Source organism: Glycine max, chromosome 7 (genome assembly GCF_000004515.6).
Source record: "Glycine max cultivar Williams 82 chromosome 7, Glycine_max_v4.0, whole genome shotgun sequence".
Lineage (NCBI taxonomy): Eukaryota > Viridiplantae > Streptophyta > Magnoliopsida > Fabales > Fabaceae > Glycine > Glycine max.
Window position 1 is genome coordinate 27,174,897 of NC_038243.2, and position 14,398 is coordinate 27,189,294.

General features: G+C 37.9%; 1 protein-coding gene across 1 annotated transcript in view; it reads right to left on the reverse strand.

Moving 5' to 3' along the window:
* Positions 1 to 2,530: 2,530 nt before the first annotated feature.
* Positions 2,531 to 14,398, reverse strand: part of LOC113002158 (uncharacterized) — a 59,957-nt gene continuing 48,089 nt past the window's right edge. The window contains exon 2 of the mRNA XM_026129116.1: positions 2,531 to 2,629. Within this exon, the coding sequence (XP_025984901.1) occupies positions 2,531 to 2,629 (99 nt within the window). The remainder of the gene's footprint in view (positions 2,630 to 14,398) is intronic.

The following is a 14,398-nucleotide window of genomic DNA, read 5'->3' on the forward strand; positions in this document are numbered from 1 at the left end:
TCTCACAAGACTCTCATTCATCAAAGTTACAACAAGTGTTACACATGCTTCTATTTATAGACTAGGTAGCTTCCTTGAGAAGCTTTCTTGAGAAGACTTCCTTGAGAAGCTTCTTTGAGAAAACTTCCTTGAAAAGCTAGAGCTTAGCTACACACACCCCTCTCATAACTAAGCTCACCTCCTTGAGAAGCTTCCTTAAGAAGATTCCTAATGAAGCTAGAGCTTAGCTACACATACCTCTCTAATAGCTAAGCTCACCTCCTTGAGATGAGAAGCTAGAACTTAGCTACACACCCCCTATAATAGCTAAGCTCACCCCCATGACAAAAAAACATGAAAATACAAAAAAAAAGTCCTTACTACAAAGACTACTCAAAATGCCCCGAAATACAAGGCTAAAACCCTATACTACTAGAATGGCCAAAATACAAGGCCCAAACAAAGGAAAAACCTATTCTAATATTTACAAAGATAAGCGGGCTTATACTTAGCCCATGGGCTCAAAATCTACCCTAAGGCTCATGAGAACCCTAGGGCCTTCCCTTGGATCTCTAGCCCAATCTACTTGGAGTCTTCTACCCAATGCCCTTGCGGGATAGGATTGCATCAACATTTAAGATGCTATTTTACCTTAAAATTTGTAGCAAAAATCAGGAAGCCAGCTTGCAATGAAAACCATTCAAACAAAGGAAGAAGCAGACGCCAATCGAAGCGAAGCAACGTGCTGACTCACACTCTACAATGGGGGAAATGACGACACGATTTATGACCACAAAGCACAAAAAGAAGCAGGTTTGCCCACGTACCTAAATGCAACAGTGACGACCATGAACTGGAATGGGAACTGTTGCTAACTCAAACTCCAACACATACTCGAACACCAACTCGAACGGGAATTGGTGCGAACTCCAACTCGAACACGAACAGGAATGGCAGCTTCAGGAGGACAAATAACCTAAGTGATGAGGAAGATGGAGAAAGAGTTTTGGTTACTGAATGCTTGGAGGAAAAAAGGATTTTCGGGGTTTTAGTACTTATGAAAGGGACAACATCGGTTTTTTAAACAAAACCGATGTTAAGTAGTTCATGTCAACATCGGTGTTTTAAAAAACCAATGTTAACTTTCTAAAGTTAACATCGGTTTCACAAAAACCGATGTTAACTAGTGAATGTTAACATCGGTTATTTAAAAAATCGATGTTGACATTGCCACCGCATTTGTGTTAACATCGGTTTTTTATAAAACCGATGTTAACAGTTACATGTTAACATCGGTTTTTCATAAAACCGATGTTAATAAACGAATCTTCATTATGAGTATGCCACCGCGCTTTTGTTAACATCGATTTTTCCAGAAACCGATGTTATCATGCCTATGTTAAATGTATATTTTTTAGTAGTGAAGCTGTGATCTCTCCTCCATCCTCAGTAAGATTAAAAGACTATGAGGTAGTACCAGCACAATTTCATTAATCTGTCAAACTAGCTACCTTATAGTCATCCTTTTGGATTTCTATCTCGGGGGTTAACTCAGGGGTTAGTGCACTAAAGTTCTTGTCCTCTTTCTCGTGCCCACTGATAACATTTTCTTTTTCACCTTTAATCTCTGTCAAACTATCTACCCTATAGTCATCCTTATGGATTTCTAACTCTGGGGTTAACTCGGGGGTTAGTGCACTAAAGTTCTTGTCGTCTTTGTTATGCCCACTGCTAACATTTTCTTTTTCATCGAGATGATTAGAACATTTTCCATAGTAGGGATCTGTGTCTGATGGCATAGCTTCTCCCACTCTCAAAGGTTTAGATGAACGAGCCCTAACCATTCCCCATCTAATTTTCCCAACTCTCGAATCAAATTACATTAATCGAAGCATATCTTCATTAATTAAGTCCTTTCACTTAGGGGTGTAAGCGGATCACACCCAACTCATGAATCCGCTCAACTCAAATTCTTTATGTAGCTATATATTTGATGTTCTAGCTGCAAGATGTACGAGACTTTTCCTGTGGTAAGCAGTACGCAGCTTTTTGTATTTCTGCAGAAAACCTCCAATGTCAATCTCTCTGTCAAGGACTTGCTGATGCAGAATTTCATATTCCACTTCTGTCTTATTCATAGCCTCTCCAAAATCATTGTACAATATATATTTGTGGAACCGAGCAGGTCATAACAATGATAAAAAAATTTATGATTATAATAATTAAGTGCCTATGATAGTAAGTCATCATGTCAAGTCATACCTTGAATCCATTGGAGAAGGTATTGTGGGGAATTCAACTTCATCATTTCCTCTTTCTGCTTCTCAAGCCCATGAATACAAAAATTAGTAAACCCTATACAATGAAAAAAGGGAGGCATGGTGGAAAAGGCTCCTTGGAGAAAATTCATAGTTGTATACAAAATTTAGAAAAGAACCACACAAATAATTGGATTATGATCACACCTGATTCCTGAGTTCCACAATACGAGGTTCCTTTTGTAGATTTTCATTTGAATTTGAAATAAATTGTTTGAGAAGATCTGAAATATTCAGCTGGCAGCTAACCATCTAATGGCAGCGTGACAATAAAAAGAATTCAATAAGTCACCGGCAAGCTGCAGATTCTCCTTGCAAAGATCATCATTCACCTGATCAAATCATTAGGTATAAAAAGTGTTAAAATACAAACAAATAGCACAATAAAGTTTTCCGTATTTACTTTGGAGGGGGGGAGGGGAGGAGGGGGGGGGGGGGGTGTGGGCATTACTTATTAGCATTGAGTAAGATCTATGTAAACAAGATGACAACAACATCATTTAAAAAACTTTTGTAGATTCTATCTGAATTTTAGGTCACACCACAACTAGCTGATGGAACTACTTGTGCAGATTTGCATAGGTATGACCATATGAATCTTAAAAACCATGTCACTTGTATGAATACATGGATTGCAGAAACAATGCAGAATGCAGTCATTGAAACTTCCACTATTGAAACTATGCAAATTAAAATACTAGTAGATGACAGCTAGCAGGAACCTTTCTATGCTAGCTTAAGTAGCTATTGAGGATGTAGTTTTTATTTCCTCTTTTGGATTCTTTTTTATTGAGATGATAAAAAAAGAGAGGATAGAAATATTTTAATTACTGTAAGAGGTGTGAGACCCATACAATTTGTTCTCTATTTCTCTCCCCCTCCCCTCAACCAAACACAACATTTGTGTTGACTCAGATGCTCGTTCCTCACGTTTGTACACTGCAAAAAAGTGCCTTCAAGTCAGAGAGATAGGCATGAGGTTGAATTCGTTGTTTCTATTTTGCTACACAACTCATATTTAGAAAAGAAATGCTAGTGTAATTCATTAAATTTTATGAGCCCCATTAAATAAGTTATGCCTCTTTCTTAGTAGGAATTAGGGAAAAAATCAATTAATAATGAGAATTTAATAAAACTCGTCAAATTTATTTGACAATAAAAATATACTAGCCAAGTAATACATTATAATGCTTAATTTAATTGCTACATATATAACTCATATATATAGAAGACAAATGTTATAGCTTATAAGTTAAGTACATACATTCTTTTTAACATTTACTTTTTGTAATTGAGAAAAGTTTCTTAGCCACATTAAGCAGGCCTGTTTTTTATATAGTGACATATAGATAAAATTTATAAAAAATGATTAATAAAATAATATTAACTTTTTCCATAATAAACATTGTATTAGTAAAATAATATGTTAAGAAATATGCATTGTAGTAGCATTCTCATGTTCAAAGATGACTTATCAGATACATCATCTTTACAATCACTCCCACCTGGGAGCAGGCTCATCATTAAATCAATTATAACAAATACATACGTAAATTATTGATTTAGTGTAATTAAATATAAAAAAAAGACTAATTTTATACGAAAGGAAGAAAAAGGAATCTTAATAATATAATTGGGTATAGATGATTAGGATTACTTTTATATTTTAATCTTAATCATTCATTTAAAATATTAAGATCCCTTATTAATGGATTTAGTTCAGTTGATTAATTAGAGTATATAAGTATTGTAAATTTTTCGATAAAATCGATATTGGATAAAATGTATAAATTCAAATGTTACACATATATGTATTTCAAGACAATACTGTATATCAATAAAAAAAAATTAGCTATCATAGTAGACTAAGTGTACTAATTTAGATAGAACATACATATATAATTTATCCTTAATATATTTAAAATAACTTTAATATTATATTGTATCATATATATTGGTCATACACTAACCTGAAATGCAATTCAAACCACCTGATAACTAAGCTACTAGCTACAATGGTTATTGAACAGCATCGAATATATATTTTCAACTAGTAATAATATATATTGTAATAAGATTTGAAGTGAGATTCTGAGAAATCTACTTTAATATTATAGATTTAAGTACTTATTTTAGAGAATAAGACTTTTTTTTTGTTGAATAAATGATAAATAAACTTAACCGTATAATTAAACTTGTCTTTACAATAAAATAATTAACATTATATATATACTATTATATGTGTGTGAAGTTATAACTTATACGGTGGCCAATCCAAACTGAATATAGCTAGCTAGATTACAAAAAACACTTCTACAAAACATGTAATTTACAACGCCTTGGTAATTCATTTATTTTTAATTTTTATGTCCTTTTGAAACTATTAATTAAATACTGTATTACTATGTCTTAGCTGGATTCTGCTTCTTAGTAATTATGAATATAGCTGTTTGCATACCCTAATTCAATTTTCTAATTGGATAAATTAATAACTAGAATAGGTTTCACAGTTTATCATCAATTCTGTATGTGCCTCATGATATATGATGTAGTTGTCAACTCCCAGTCTTGCAAAATTATTAGAACCATGATAAAAATATTGAAAGTAATGCTGCTTAATAATTTTTTTCTTTATGGTAGCCCTGCATTTTCTACACCAGTATATATTAAAATTCTTCTATGTTTATGTTTGCTTCCCCTCTTAGTTAACTAGTTATTTCATGACTTTTCAAGTTCTTTGCTGGTGGCAGGTAAGTGAGGCGGAGAAGTGGGGCTACTCCTCTGATCGGAAGAAAGTGCATGTTCACTTCTTTGGAACCCAACAAATGTAAGTATTCAAAGCAATGTTTCATTTGATTGGTCAAATGCTGGTAGTATGGTTGTTGTGTGAATTCATTTGTATAGCATAAAGAATTGATTTAGAACATGTTATGAACTAAATAACATGCATGAATTAGACTCAAAATTCAAAAGATGGGTTAAGAATGACAAGACTTTATGAACAAATGTATCTAGAATTCAATCAACAAAATAAAAATTCAACACAAACTTAAAACATAATGTGATAATTATTATGACTAAACATGACTCTAAGACAACATGAATTAAGTGATTTACACTTAGATTTTTGTGTTTTTTTTTTCTAATCAATATTTTGGAAGAAAATTTAGATCTAAAGGTTCAACACAAGAAGATTATGACTGAGAAATGATAGAACCTAAAATCAACAGAAAAACATGATTCAAGAGTAGATCTATAAAATTTGAACCATAGTGTCATACCCTAATTTCGTCCGGGGACCATCCGTTGTTGGGATGCAACCCTCGTTTGACCACTTCGAGGTACTTGACATCCATCGTTAGGCAATTCGTGAAGTTCCGTGACATGCCGGAAGTCAAAAGAAAGCATTGTAGCACAATCCGTGAAGTTCCGTGACATGCCGGAAATTAAAAGGAAGTGTTAGTGCGCAATCCGTAAAGTTCCGTAACGTTCCGGAAGGTAAAAAGGGGATGATTACGTAATACGTAAGATTTCGTAACATTACGAAAAGAAAACAAATATCGTTACAAAATTCGTAAAGTTTCGTAACGTTACGAAAAAAGAATCACAAAAAAAGGCAGGGGATGCACTTAGTAAAAATGGGGGTGCAAATAGCAACCAGGCCCACTTCGGCCTTCCAGAAAATTCCTCCAGAAGGCAGTTGCTTCTGGAGGAAGCAACCTAGCTCGCCTGGGCGAGCTGGGTGGCAAGCATCTCCCCCATTTTTCTATAAATAGGGGGGAAGTGAAGAGAAAAAATGTTCAGCCCTCCTAGTAATTCGAGAATCACTTGAAATTAGTGAAAAAAATTGGTTCCGTGAAAGAATATCCAAGCCGAGGCGCTTCCGTAACGTTTCTATGGGTGATTTCGCGAAGATTTTCGACCATTCTTCAACGTTCTTCGTTCGTTCTTCATCGTTCTTTAGTCTTCAATCGGTAAGTTCTCGAAATCGAACTTTTCAATCCATTCTATGTACCCTTAGTGGGCCTCATTTGTTTCACGTGCTTTTATTTTCATTTCATTTACTTTCCGTACCCCTTTTTGACGTGCTTTAGTCATTTGCTTATGTCATTTTCTTGCCTAATCAAAAAATAAAATAAATTTCCACCGATCATTTGAATTGTAATATCCGTTAATTTCTGTTAAAATGAAATCTGAGCATTCGGTCGTGCCGTAACTACGTTGGAAACCAAAAAGAGATAAAATAATAAAAAATATCTTTTAGTAAAATAAAACAAAAAAATCAATCGGACGTTTCTCTTTGGGATTTTTCTTTCTTAATCGAATCGACTAATAACCAAAGTGAACCTAAGGCTAAAATCAATTCATAAACCAAACTTTTGTCATCGCCTAAAAAAGCCATTTTTCAAAGGTCCAACGCCTTGAAATGGTCTTCTCCGCTTTTATTAAGTGTAGATTTCTAAAGGCCTAAAATCAACATGTAACTTTATTACCTCTTTCAAAAATAAAGAGATCATTAATGGTCCAATGCCTTAATGTCTTCTCTCTTTTCAAAGGAATCGAAAGATTGTTTAATGGTCCAACGCCTTAAATGACCTTTCATTCAATAAAAACATATTTTGCAAAAAAGATAAAAACAACTTAACCAAAACACTTTGTTCACAAAGAACTACGTAGGTCTGATTTCCTTATCGCAATTAAGGAATACGTAGAAGCAAGGGAAACACCCTCGTCTACCGCAAAAAGATAAAAATATATAAAAAGGAATAAAAACGTAAAAGGGAACATAAAATTGAAGTCATGTTTGCACATTTAATTAAAAGGTTGTCGTCTCTTGTGACGGACGCGTGGGGTGCTAATACCTTCCCCGTGCGTAAATACAACTCTCGAACCTTTCACTTAAAGTTTGTAGATCACGTCTTTTCCGGTTTTTCCGACATTTTCCTCAAATAAACGTTGGTGGTGACTCCGCGCGTATTCCTTTCTTGGAAGAGGCACTCGCGAGTCACGCGTCGCCCTCCCGCCAAAGGGTAGGTTGCGACAGTTGGCGACTCCACTGGGGAAACCCCATGTACTTAGCAATGCTTTATCATGACATCCTCCTTTGTTGGTTTCCCTTTATTTTTCTTATGTTCTTGTGTATATAACTCTTTGATTCTTTTAGTGCGTTTTAATATGTATGCATGAGGTAAAAATTTATTCATTTGATGCACACAAACACCAACACTATTTGCACACACGGTGAGTTGAAAAAGGGCCCTACACCCGGATTCATGGGAACATAAGGAGTGGAGGTAAATCTGTGATCATGCTAGGTCTCCGACTTGCTTGATTACAGTGAACCCTCATCTAGAGTTTTTCTCTTTGAAAACATATTGTTGCTAGTAGTCCCTACTGCTGCAGTATGTTCTTCGAAAAGGATGATACCTCTAGAGACCATCAAGAGAGATATGACCACCTTGGGAATTATCACTAAAGGCTTTTTAGCTCCCTCCCATATAGGTCCCCTGAATAGGGGCACGAAGCGGACACGCTGCGTGCCATCTTTTTCACACTGCCATGCATAAGTATCATGTACCCTTTTGCTTATATTTGTTTGTGAATATTGTTGTACTATGTACATCCCCGTATTTTACCTTTCGCATATGCATCTTGCGTGGGTTCCGTCTTAATCCCCTATCTTGGGCAAGCCAACGGAGGGTCCGTGTCACCTTCTTAAATACATACGTTGGGCACTTTGCTACCCCAAAACGTTGTATCTAAGAAGGAGACAATTTCCCGGGCTCTCGTATTCGCAAATTGCATCTGTGTCATGTGCATTCCTTCATGCATTCATCCATTCCACCCATGATAGATGTCGGAATTTTGATTCGCACCCAGTTTTTGTTTCACTTTAGTAAACATGGGGACAGATCAAACTGGCAAAAGGTTTTATCAAGTCAAGATTAAGGGCCTAGATATCACCAGCATTAAGGAGTTGGGGCGGTTGATGGGACCTCTCCAAATGCAAGCCTTGCACAAGGCATATAGAAAAATCTTAGATTTGACCATAGCAGAGATATCCATAGAAGCCATTATATCACTCACCCAATACTATGACCAGCCCTTGAGATGCTTCACATTTGGAGACTTCCAATTAGTACCGACCGTTGATGAATTTGAGGAAATTCTAGGATGTCCTCTTGGGGGAAGGAAACCGTATCTTTTCTACGGCTTTCTTCCCTCCTTGAGCAAAATTGCAATTGTGGTCAGGGATTCGGTGAGAGGATTGGACCGTGTAAAGCAAACTCGAAACGGCATAGTGGGCCTACCATGGAAGTACTTAGAAGGAAAGGCGAGGGATATGGCAAATCAAGAGGAGTGGGTTCCGTTTATGGATGTATTAGCATTGCTAATCTTTGGGGTTGTCCTCTTTCCAAACGTGGATGGTTTGGTGGACCTAGCCGCAATTGATGCTTTCCTCGCATATCACCATAGCAAAGAGAGCCCGGTGGTAGATGTCTTGGCGGACTTATTTGACACATTTGACACGGAGTGGTATTTACGGCATTTGGTTTGCCAGCAGGCGGCCAACCACAGGGCGCACGTGCAGACCCATGACTGTCTCTACCAGCTCAGCCTCAGTTTGCAGAGCCAGGGTTTCGCTCCTTTTCCGTGCCCTACTCCAGACCAGTTCAGGGCAGAGGTCGCATGGCCCGGAGATTTGCCTGAGGCCCAGGCAGGGAGGCGCCCGCAGAGGCTCCCGGCGGTGGAGAGGAGGCCCGCATGGATGAGGAGATGATGGATTTGCTCGATTTCTTGGGAGGCAGCGGAGCCACGTGACCGAGGTCACCGCATTTTTTGACATATCTCTTTTTGTTTTGTTTAGTTTGCTATTAACATTTTCTGTTATTGCCCATATTGCTGTTGACATTACTATTTTCTGTTTTGTTCATATGGTTACTAACATTACTATCATTATTGTTCGTTTCTGTTAGAAATTTTTGGCGTTATGGCTCTCAGTTATTTCGTCACCATTTTTGCGACTTACCATTTTCGTGCGTTTTTCGTTCACCTTGTGGTTAGACGTAAGTAGGTGGTGTGCGCCCTCGTCCGCACGACCTTTTCAGAGAGAAAAAGAGAAAAAAAGAAAGAAGAGAGAGGAAATGAACAAATGATAAATAACTTAAAAAAGGAAAAAGAGGAAAAGGAAAAGAGAGCAAGTAAGAAAAGAAAAAGAAGGAAGAAAAGAGGAAAAAGAAAATAATAAAAATAAAAAGTTGTCTAGCTAAAAAACAACATGCTTGCGAAAAGAGATAATTTCCAAATTTTCTTTGAAAGAATTCACTGATCATAACCAGTTTTTGAAAAAAAATGTGTACGCCTGAAAGGTAAATGCTGTAAATGTTTTTCGAACACCCAAAATAGATTTGGATAAATGCACAAATTGATGAAAGAAAATATTTTGGAAACACTGGGTTGACTAAAATAGAAAAATGAATTATGAGCCCTAGCATAACATGACCAAAAAGTTTTTCGACACTCGAGTGTCCACATAGATGCATGCATGACTAGTTTTGCATAAAATTTCCAAATCATCATTGTTGCATTTGTGTCATGGAAATAATGTGGGACATCCCCTTTTATCCCTAAACCAGACCAACACCCTGACACATATCATGTCCATCCGTTCTACAAGCCTTAAGCCAAAGTCCCAACTCACCATAAGTCTTGCCCTCAAAAGAAAGCAAAAAGGGGAGGAGAAAAAGAAAAGAAGAGAAAAGGAAAAAGGGAAAGAAAATTCCCGATCAAAAGAATCGGAAGAAAGCAAAAAAGGAAAGAAAATTCCCAATCAAGGATCAGAAGAAAATAGAAGAAATATACAGAAAAGTCTTTGGACCAGACGACATCTAAACAAATACAGAGTTATCACCAAAGTAAATATGGAAAGAAAGGAAACCACGACCTAAAGTGGTCCTCTCCCTTTAATTACCAACCAAAATCCCGTGCGTCGGTGACTTGTTCACCTCGCGCTAAACAAAAACAGAAAAAAAAAACACTCAAAGCCAAATTTTCCACCAAGAGAAACCCCATTCCGAAGAAAAAGTCCTACTGATCCATGATCACGCATGTAATCTTTGATTTGATAGGAAATGATTTGCAAAATCAAGTCATGACATACCTCTGGTTCGGATTTAGGATGAAACACTTACCTGTGTGAGATTGATACACTTTGAGTGATTTTCTTCTATTTTTGTTGAACCCGGTGTTTCCTCTAAATAGTCATTTAGAAATGAAATGCTAACATCCAAAATCTCATTTGTGGTTATGAGAAGATTTCATCAGCATACTCCCCTTCCCCGGTAGACACATTGTTTTTCGTCCGAGAAGCATATGTTGCTCTGATTAGTTGGAAGTTTTCTCTCTTTACTAAAAGCATGTTCACATTTTTAGTGAAGAAAACACCGAGACTATTTTTAGTCTCACAAGTTATCCAGAACTACGTAGGTCTGAGTTCCTCATTGAGGATACGTAGGAGCAAGAGCCTCTCTTTTGTCGGCCGCCCCCACAATTTCTGTCATACAGACACTGGAGTCACGTGACATGCAGAGATACTCGAGTGGTTATCCGTAAAAACTTTCTTTTGCTATCTCTAAGACTCAAAGCATGATAGCACGCAGAGACTAATGTCATCTTCTACACCCTTTGTCAATCGCGGCCAACAAGCCCGTTGACACGCGGAGATTTATTTTATCTTTCGTGCAGAAAAATTCTGTCATACTGACACTGGAGTCACGTGACATGCGGAGATACCCAAGTGGTTATCCGTAAAAAATTTCCTTTGATATCTCTAAGACTCAAAGCATGATAGCACGCGGAGACTAACATCGTCTTCTACACCCATTGTCAATCGCGGCCAACAAGCCCATTGACACGCGGAGATTTACGTCATCTTCCACGCAGACAAATTTTGTCATACTGACACTGGAGTCACGTGACATGCGGAGATACCCGAGTGGTTATCCGTAAAAACTTTCCTTTGCTATCTCTAAGACTCAAAGCATGGTAGCACGTGGAGACTAACGTCATCTTCTGCACTCGTTGTCAATCGCGGCCAACAAGCCCGTTGACACGCAGAGATTTACGTCATCTTCCGCGCAGACAAATTCTATCATACTGACACTAGAGTCACGTGACATGCGGAGATACCCGAGTGGTTATCCGTAAAAAATTTCCTTCGCTATCTCTAAGACTCAAAGCAAGATAGCACACAGAGACTAACATCGTCTTCTGCACCCGTTGTTAATCGTGGCCAACAAGCCCGTTGACACGCGAAGATTTACGTCATCTTCCGCGCACAAAAATTCTGTCATACTGACACTGGAGTCACGTGACATGCGGAGATACCCGAGTGGTTATCCGTAAAAACTTTCTTTTGCTATCTCTAAGACTCAAAGCATGATAGCAAGCTCAGTGGGTAAACGCGCAGATACAGATTCTACGCCCTTTATCATTCAGGAACAACAGGCTGAGTGGGTAAACGCGTAGCTACAGATTCCGCACCCTTTATCATTCAGGAACAACAAGCTAAGTGGGTAAATGCGTAGAGATAGATTCTGCGCCCTTTATCATTCAAGAGCAGCGAGGCGGGTAATAAACGCGCCGAGACAAATTCTGCATCCAGATACAGATTCTACGCCCTTTATCATTCAGGAACAACAGGCTGAGTGGGTAAACGCGTAGCTACAGATTCCGCACCCTTTATCATTCAGGAACAACAAGCTAAGTGGGTAAATGCGCAGAGACAGATTCTGCGCCCTTTATCATTCAAGAGCAGCGAGGCGGGTAATAAACGCGCCGAGACAAATTCTGCACCCTTTGTCATTCAGATTTCGCAAGTTGGGTGATAAACGCATAGAGACAAATTTTGCGCCCTTTGTCATTCAAAAACAGCAAGTTAAGAGGTGGGCGGAGGCAAATTATGGTCATTCCGCACACCTTTTTGCCGTCCAGAGGCGGTCGTGTCTGGTGGCACACAGAGACAAATTATGGTCATTCGATGTCTTGCCGCCCAGGCTCGATCGTGTCCAACAGAACGCAGAGACAAATTAAGGTCATTCTGCGTCTTGTATCAAGCGAGAGGAGCAAATTCGACAGTATCAGGATGATGAGTCGGTACTGATCATTTTCAAATTTTTGCATGTTCCGCTGGCAGGGAGGTTAACTAGCCGAATGGTGTTTCGCTCGAACGAAATTAGTGTCTTATCTTTACTTCCCTTTTATCTCCAATAAAAGACAAGTAAAGAGGGGCAATTGTCATACCCTAATTTCGTCCGGGGACCATCCATTGTTGGGATGCGACCCTCGTTTGACCACTTCGAGGTACTTGGCACCCATCGTTAGGCAATTCGTGAAGTTCCGTGACATGCCGGAAATTAAAAGGAAGTGTTAGTGCGCAATCCGTAAAGTTCCGTAACATTCCAGAAGGTAAAAAGGGAAGTATTACGTAATCCGTAAGGTTTCGTAACATTACAGAAAGAAAACAAGCATCGTTACGAAATTCGTAAAGTTTCGTAACGTTACGGAAAAAGAATCACCAATAAAAAGGCAGGGGGTGCACTTAGTAAAAATGGGGGTGCAAATAGCAACCAGGCCCACTTAGGCCTTCCAGAAAATTCCTCCAGAAGGCGGTTGCTTCTGGAGGAAGCAACCTAGCTCGCCTGGGTGAGCTGGGTGGCAAGCATCTCCCCCATTTTTCTATAAATAGGGGGAAGTGAAGAGAAAAAATGTTCAGCCCTCCTAGTAATTCGAGAATCACTTGAAATTAGTGAAAAAAATTGGTTCCGTGAAAGAAAATCCAAGCCGAGGCGCTTCCGTAACGTTTCCGTGGGTGATTTCGAGAAGATTTTCAACCGTTCTTCAACGTTCTTCGTTCGTTCTTCATCGTTCTTCGGTCTTCAACCGCTAAGTTCCCGAAATCGAACTTTTCAATTCATTCTATGTACCCTTAGTGGTCCTCATTTGTTTCATGTGATTTTATTTTCATTTCATTTACTTTATGTACCCCCTTTTGACGTGCTTTAGTCATTTTCTTAAGTCATTTTCTTGCCTAATCAAAAAATAAAATAAATTTCCACCGATCATTTGAATTGTAATATCCGTTAATTTCTGTTAAAATGAAATCTGACCGTTCGATCGTGCCGTAACTACGTTGGAAACCAAAAAGAGATAAAATAATAATATAATAATAAAAAATATCTTTTAGTAAAATAAAACAAAAAAATCAACTGGACGTTTCTCTTTGAGATTTTTCTTTCTTAATCGAATCGACTAATAACCAAAGTGAAACTAAGGCTAAAATCAATTCATAAACCAAAATTTTGTCATCGCCTAAAAAAGCCATTTTTCAAAGGCCCAACGCCTTGAAATGGTCTTCTCCGCTTTTATTAAGTGTAGATTTCTAAAGGCCTAAAATCAACATGTAACTTTATTACCTCTTTCAAAAATAAAGAGATCATTAATGGTCCAATGCCTAAATGTCTTCTCTCTTTCCAAAGGAATCAAAAGATTGTTTAATGGTCCAACGCCTTAAATGACCTTTGATTCAATAAAAACATATTTTGCAAAAAAGATAAAAACAACTTAACCAAAACACTTTTTTCACAAAGAACTACGTAGGTCTGATTTCCTTATCGCAATTAAGGAATACGTAGGAGCAAGGGAAACACCCTCGTCGACCGCAAAAAGATAAAAATACATAAAAAAAGGATAAAAATGTAAAAGGGAACATAAAATTGAAGTCATGTTTGCACATTTAATTAAAAGGTTGTCGTCTCTTGTGATGGACGCGTGGGGTGCTAATACCTTCCCCGTGCATAAATACAACTCCCGAACCTTTCACTTAAAGTTCGTAGATCACGTCTTTTCTGGTTTTTCTGACGTTTTCCTCAAATAAACGTTGGTGGCGACTCCGCGCGTATTCCTTTCTTGGAAGACGCACTCGTGAGTCATGCGTCGCCCTCCCACCGAAGGGTAGGTTGCGACACATAGAAATGCAAGAACAAGTGTAGATCTAAGATTTAATTGGTTTATTTTTTTGAATCTACTCTAAACAACACCAA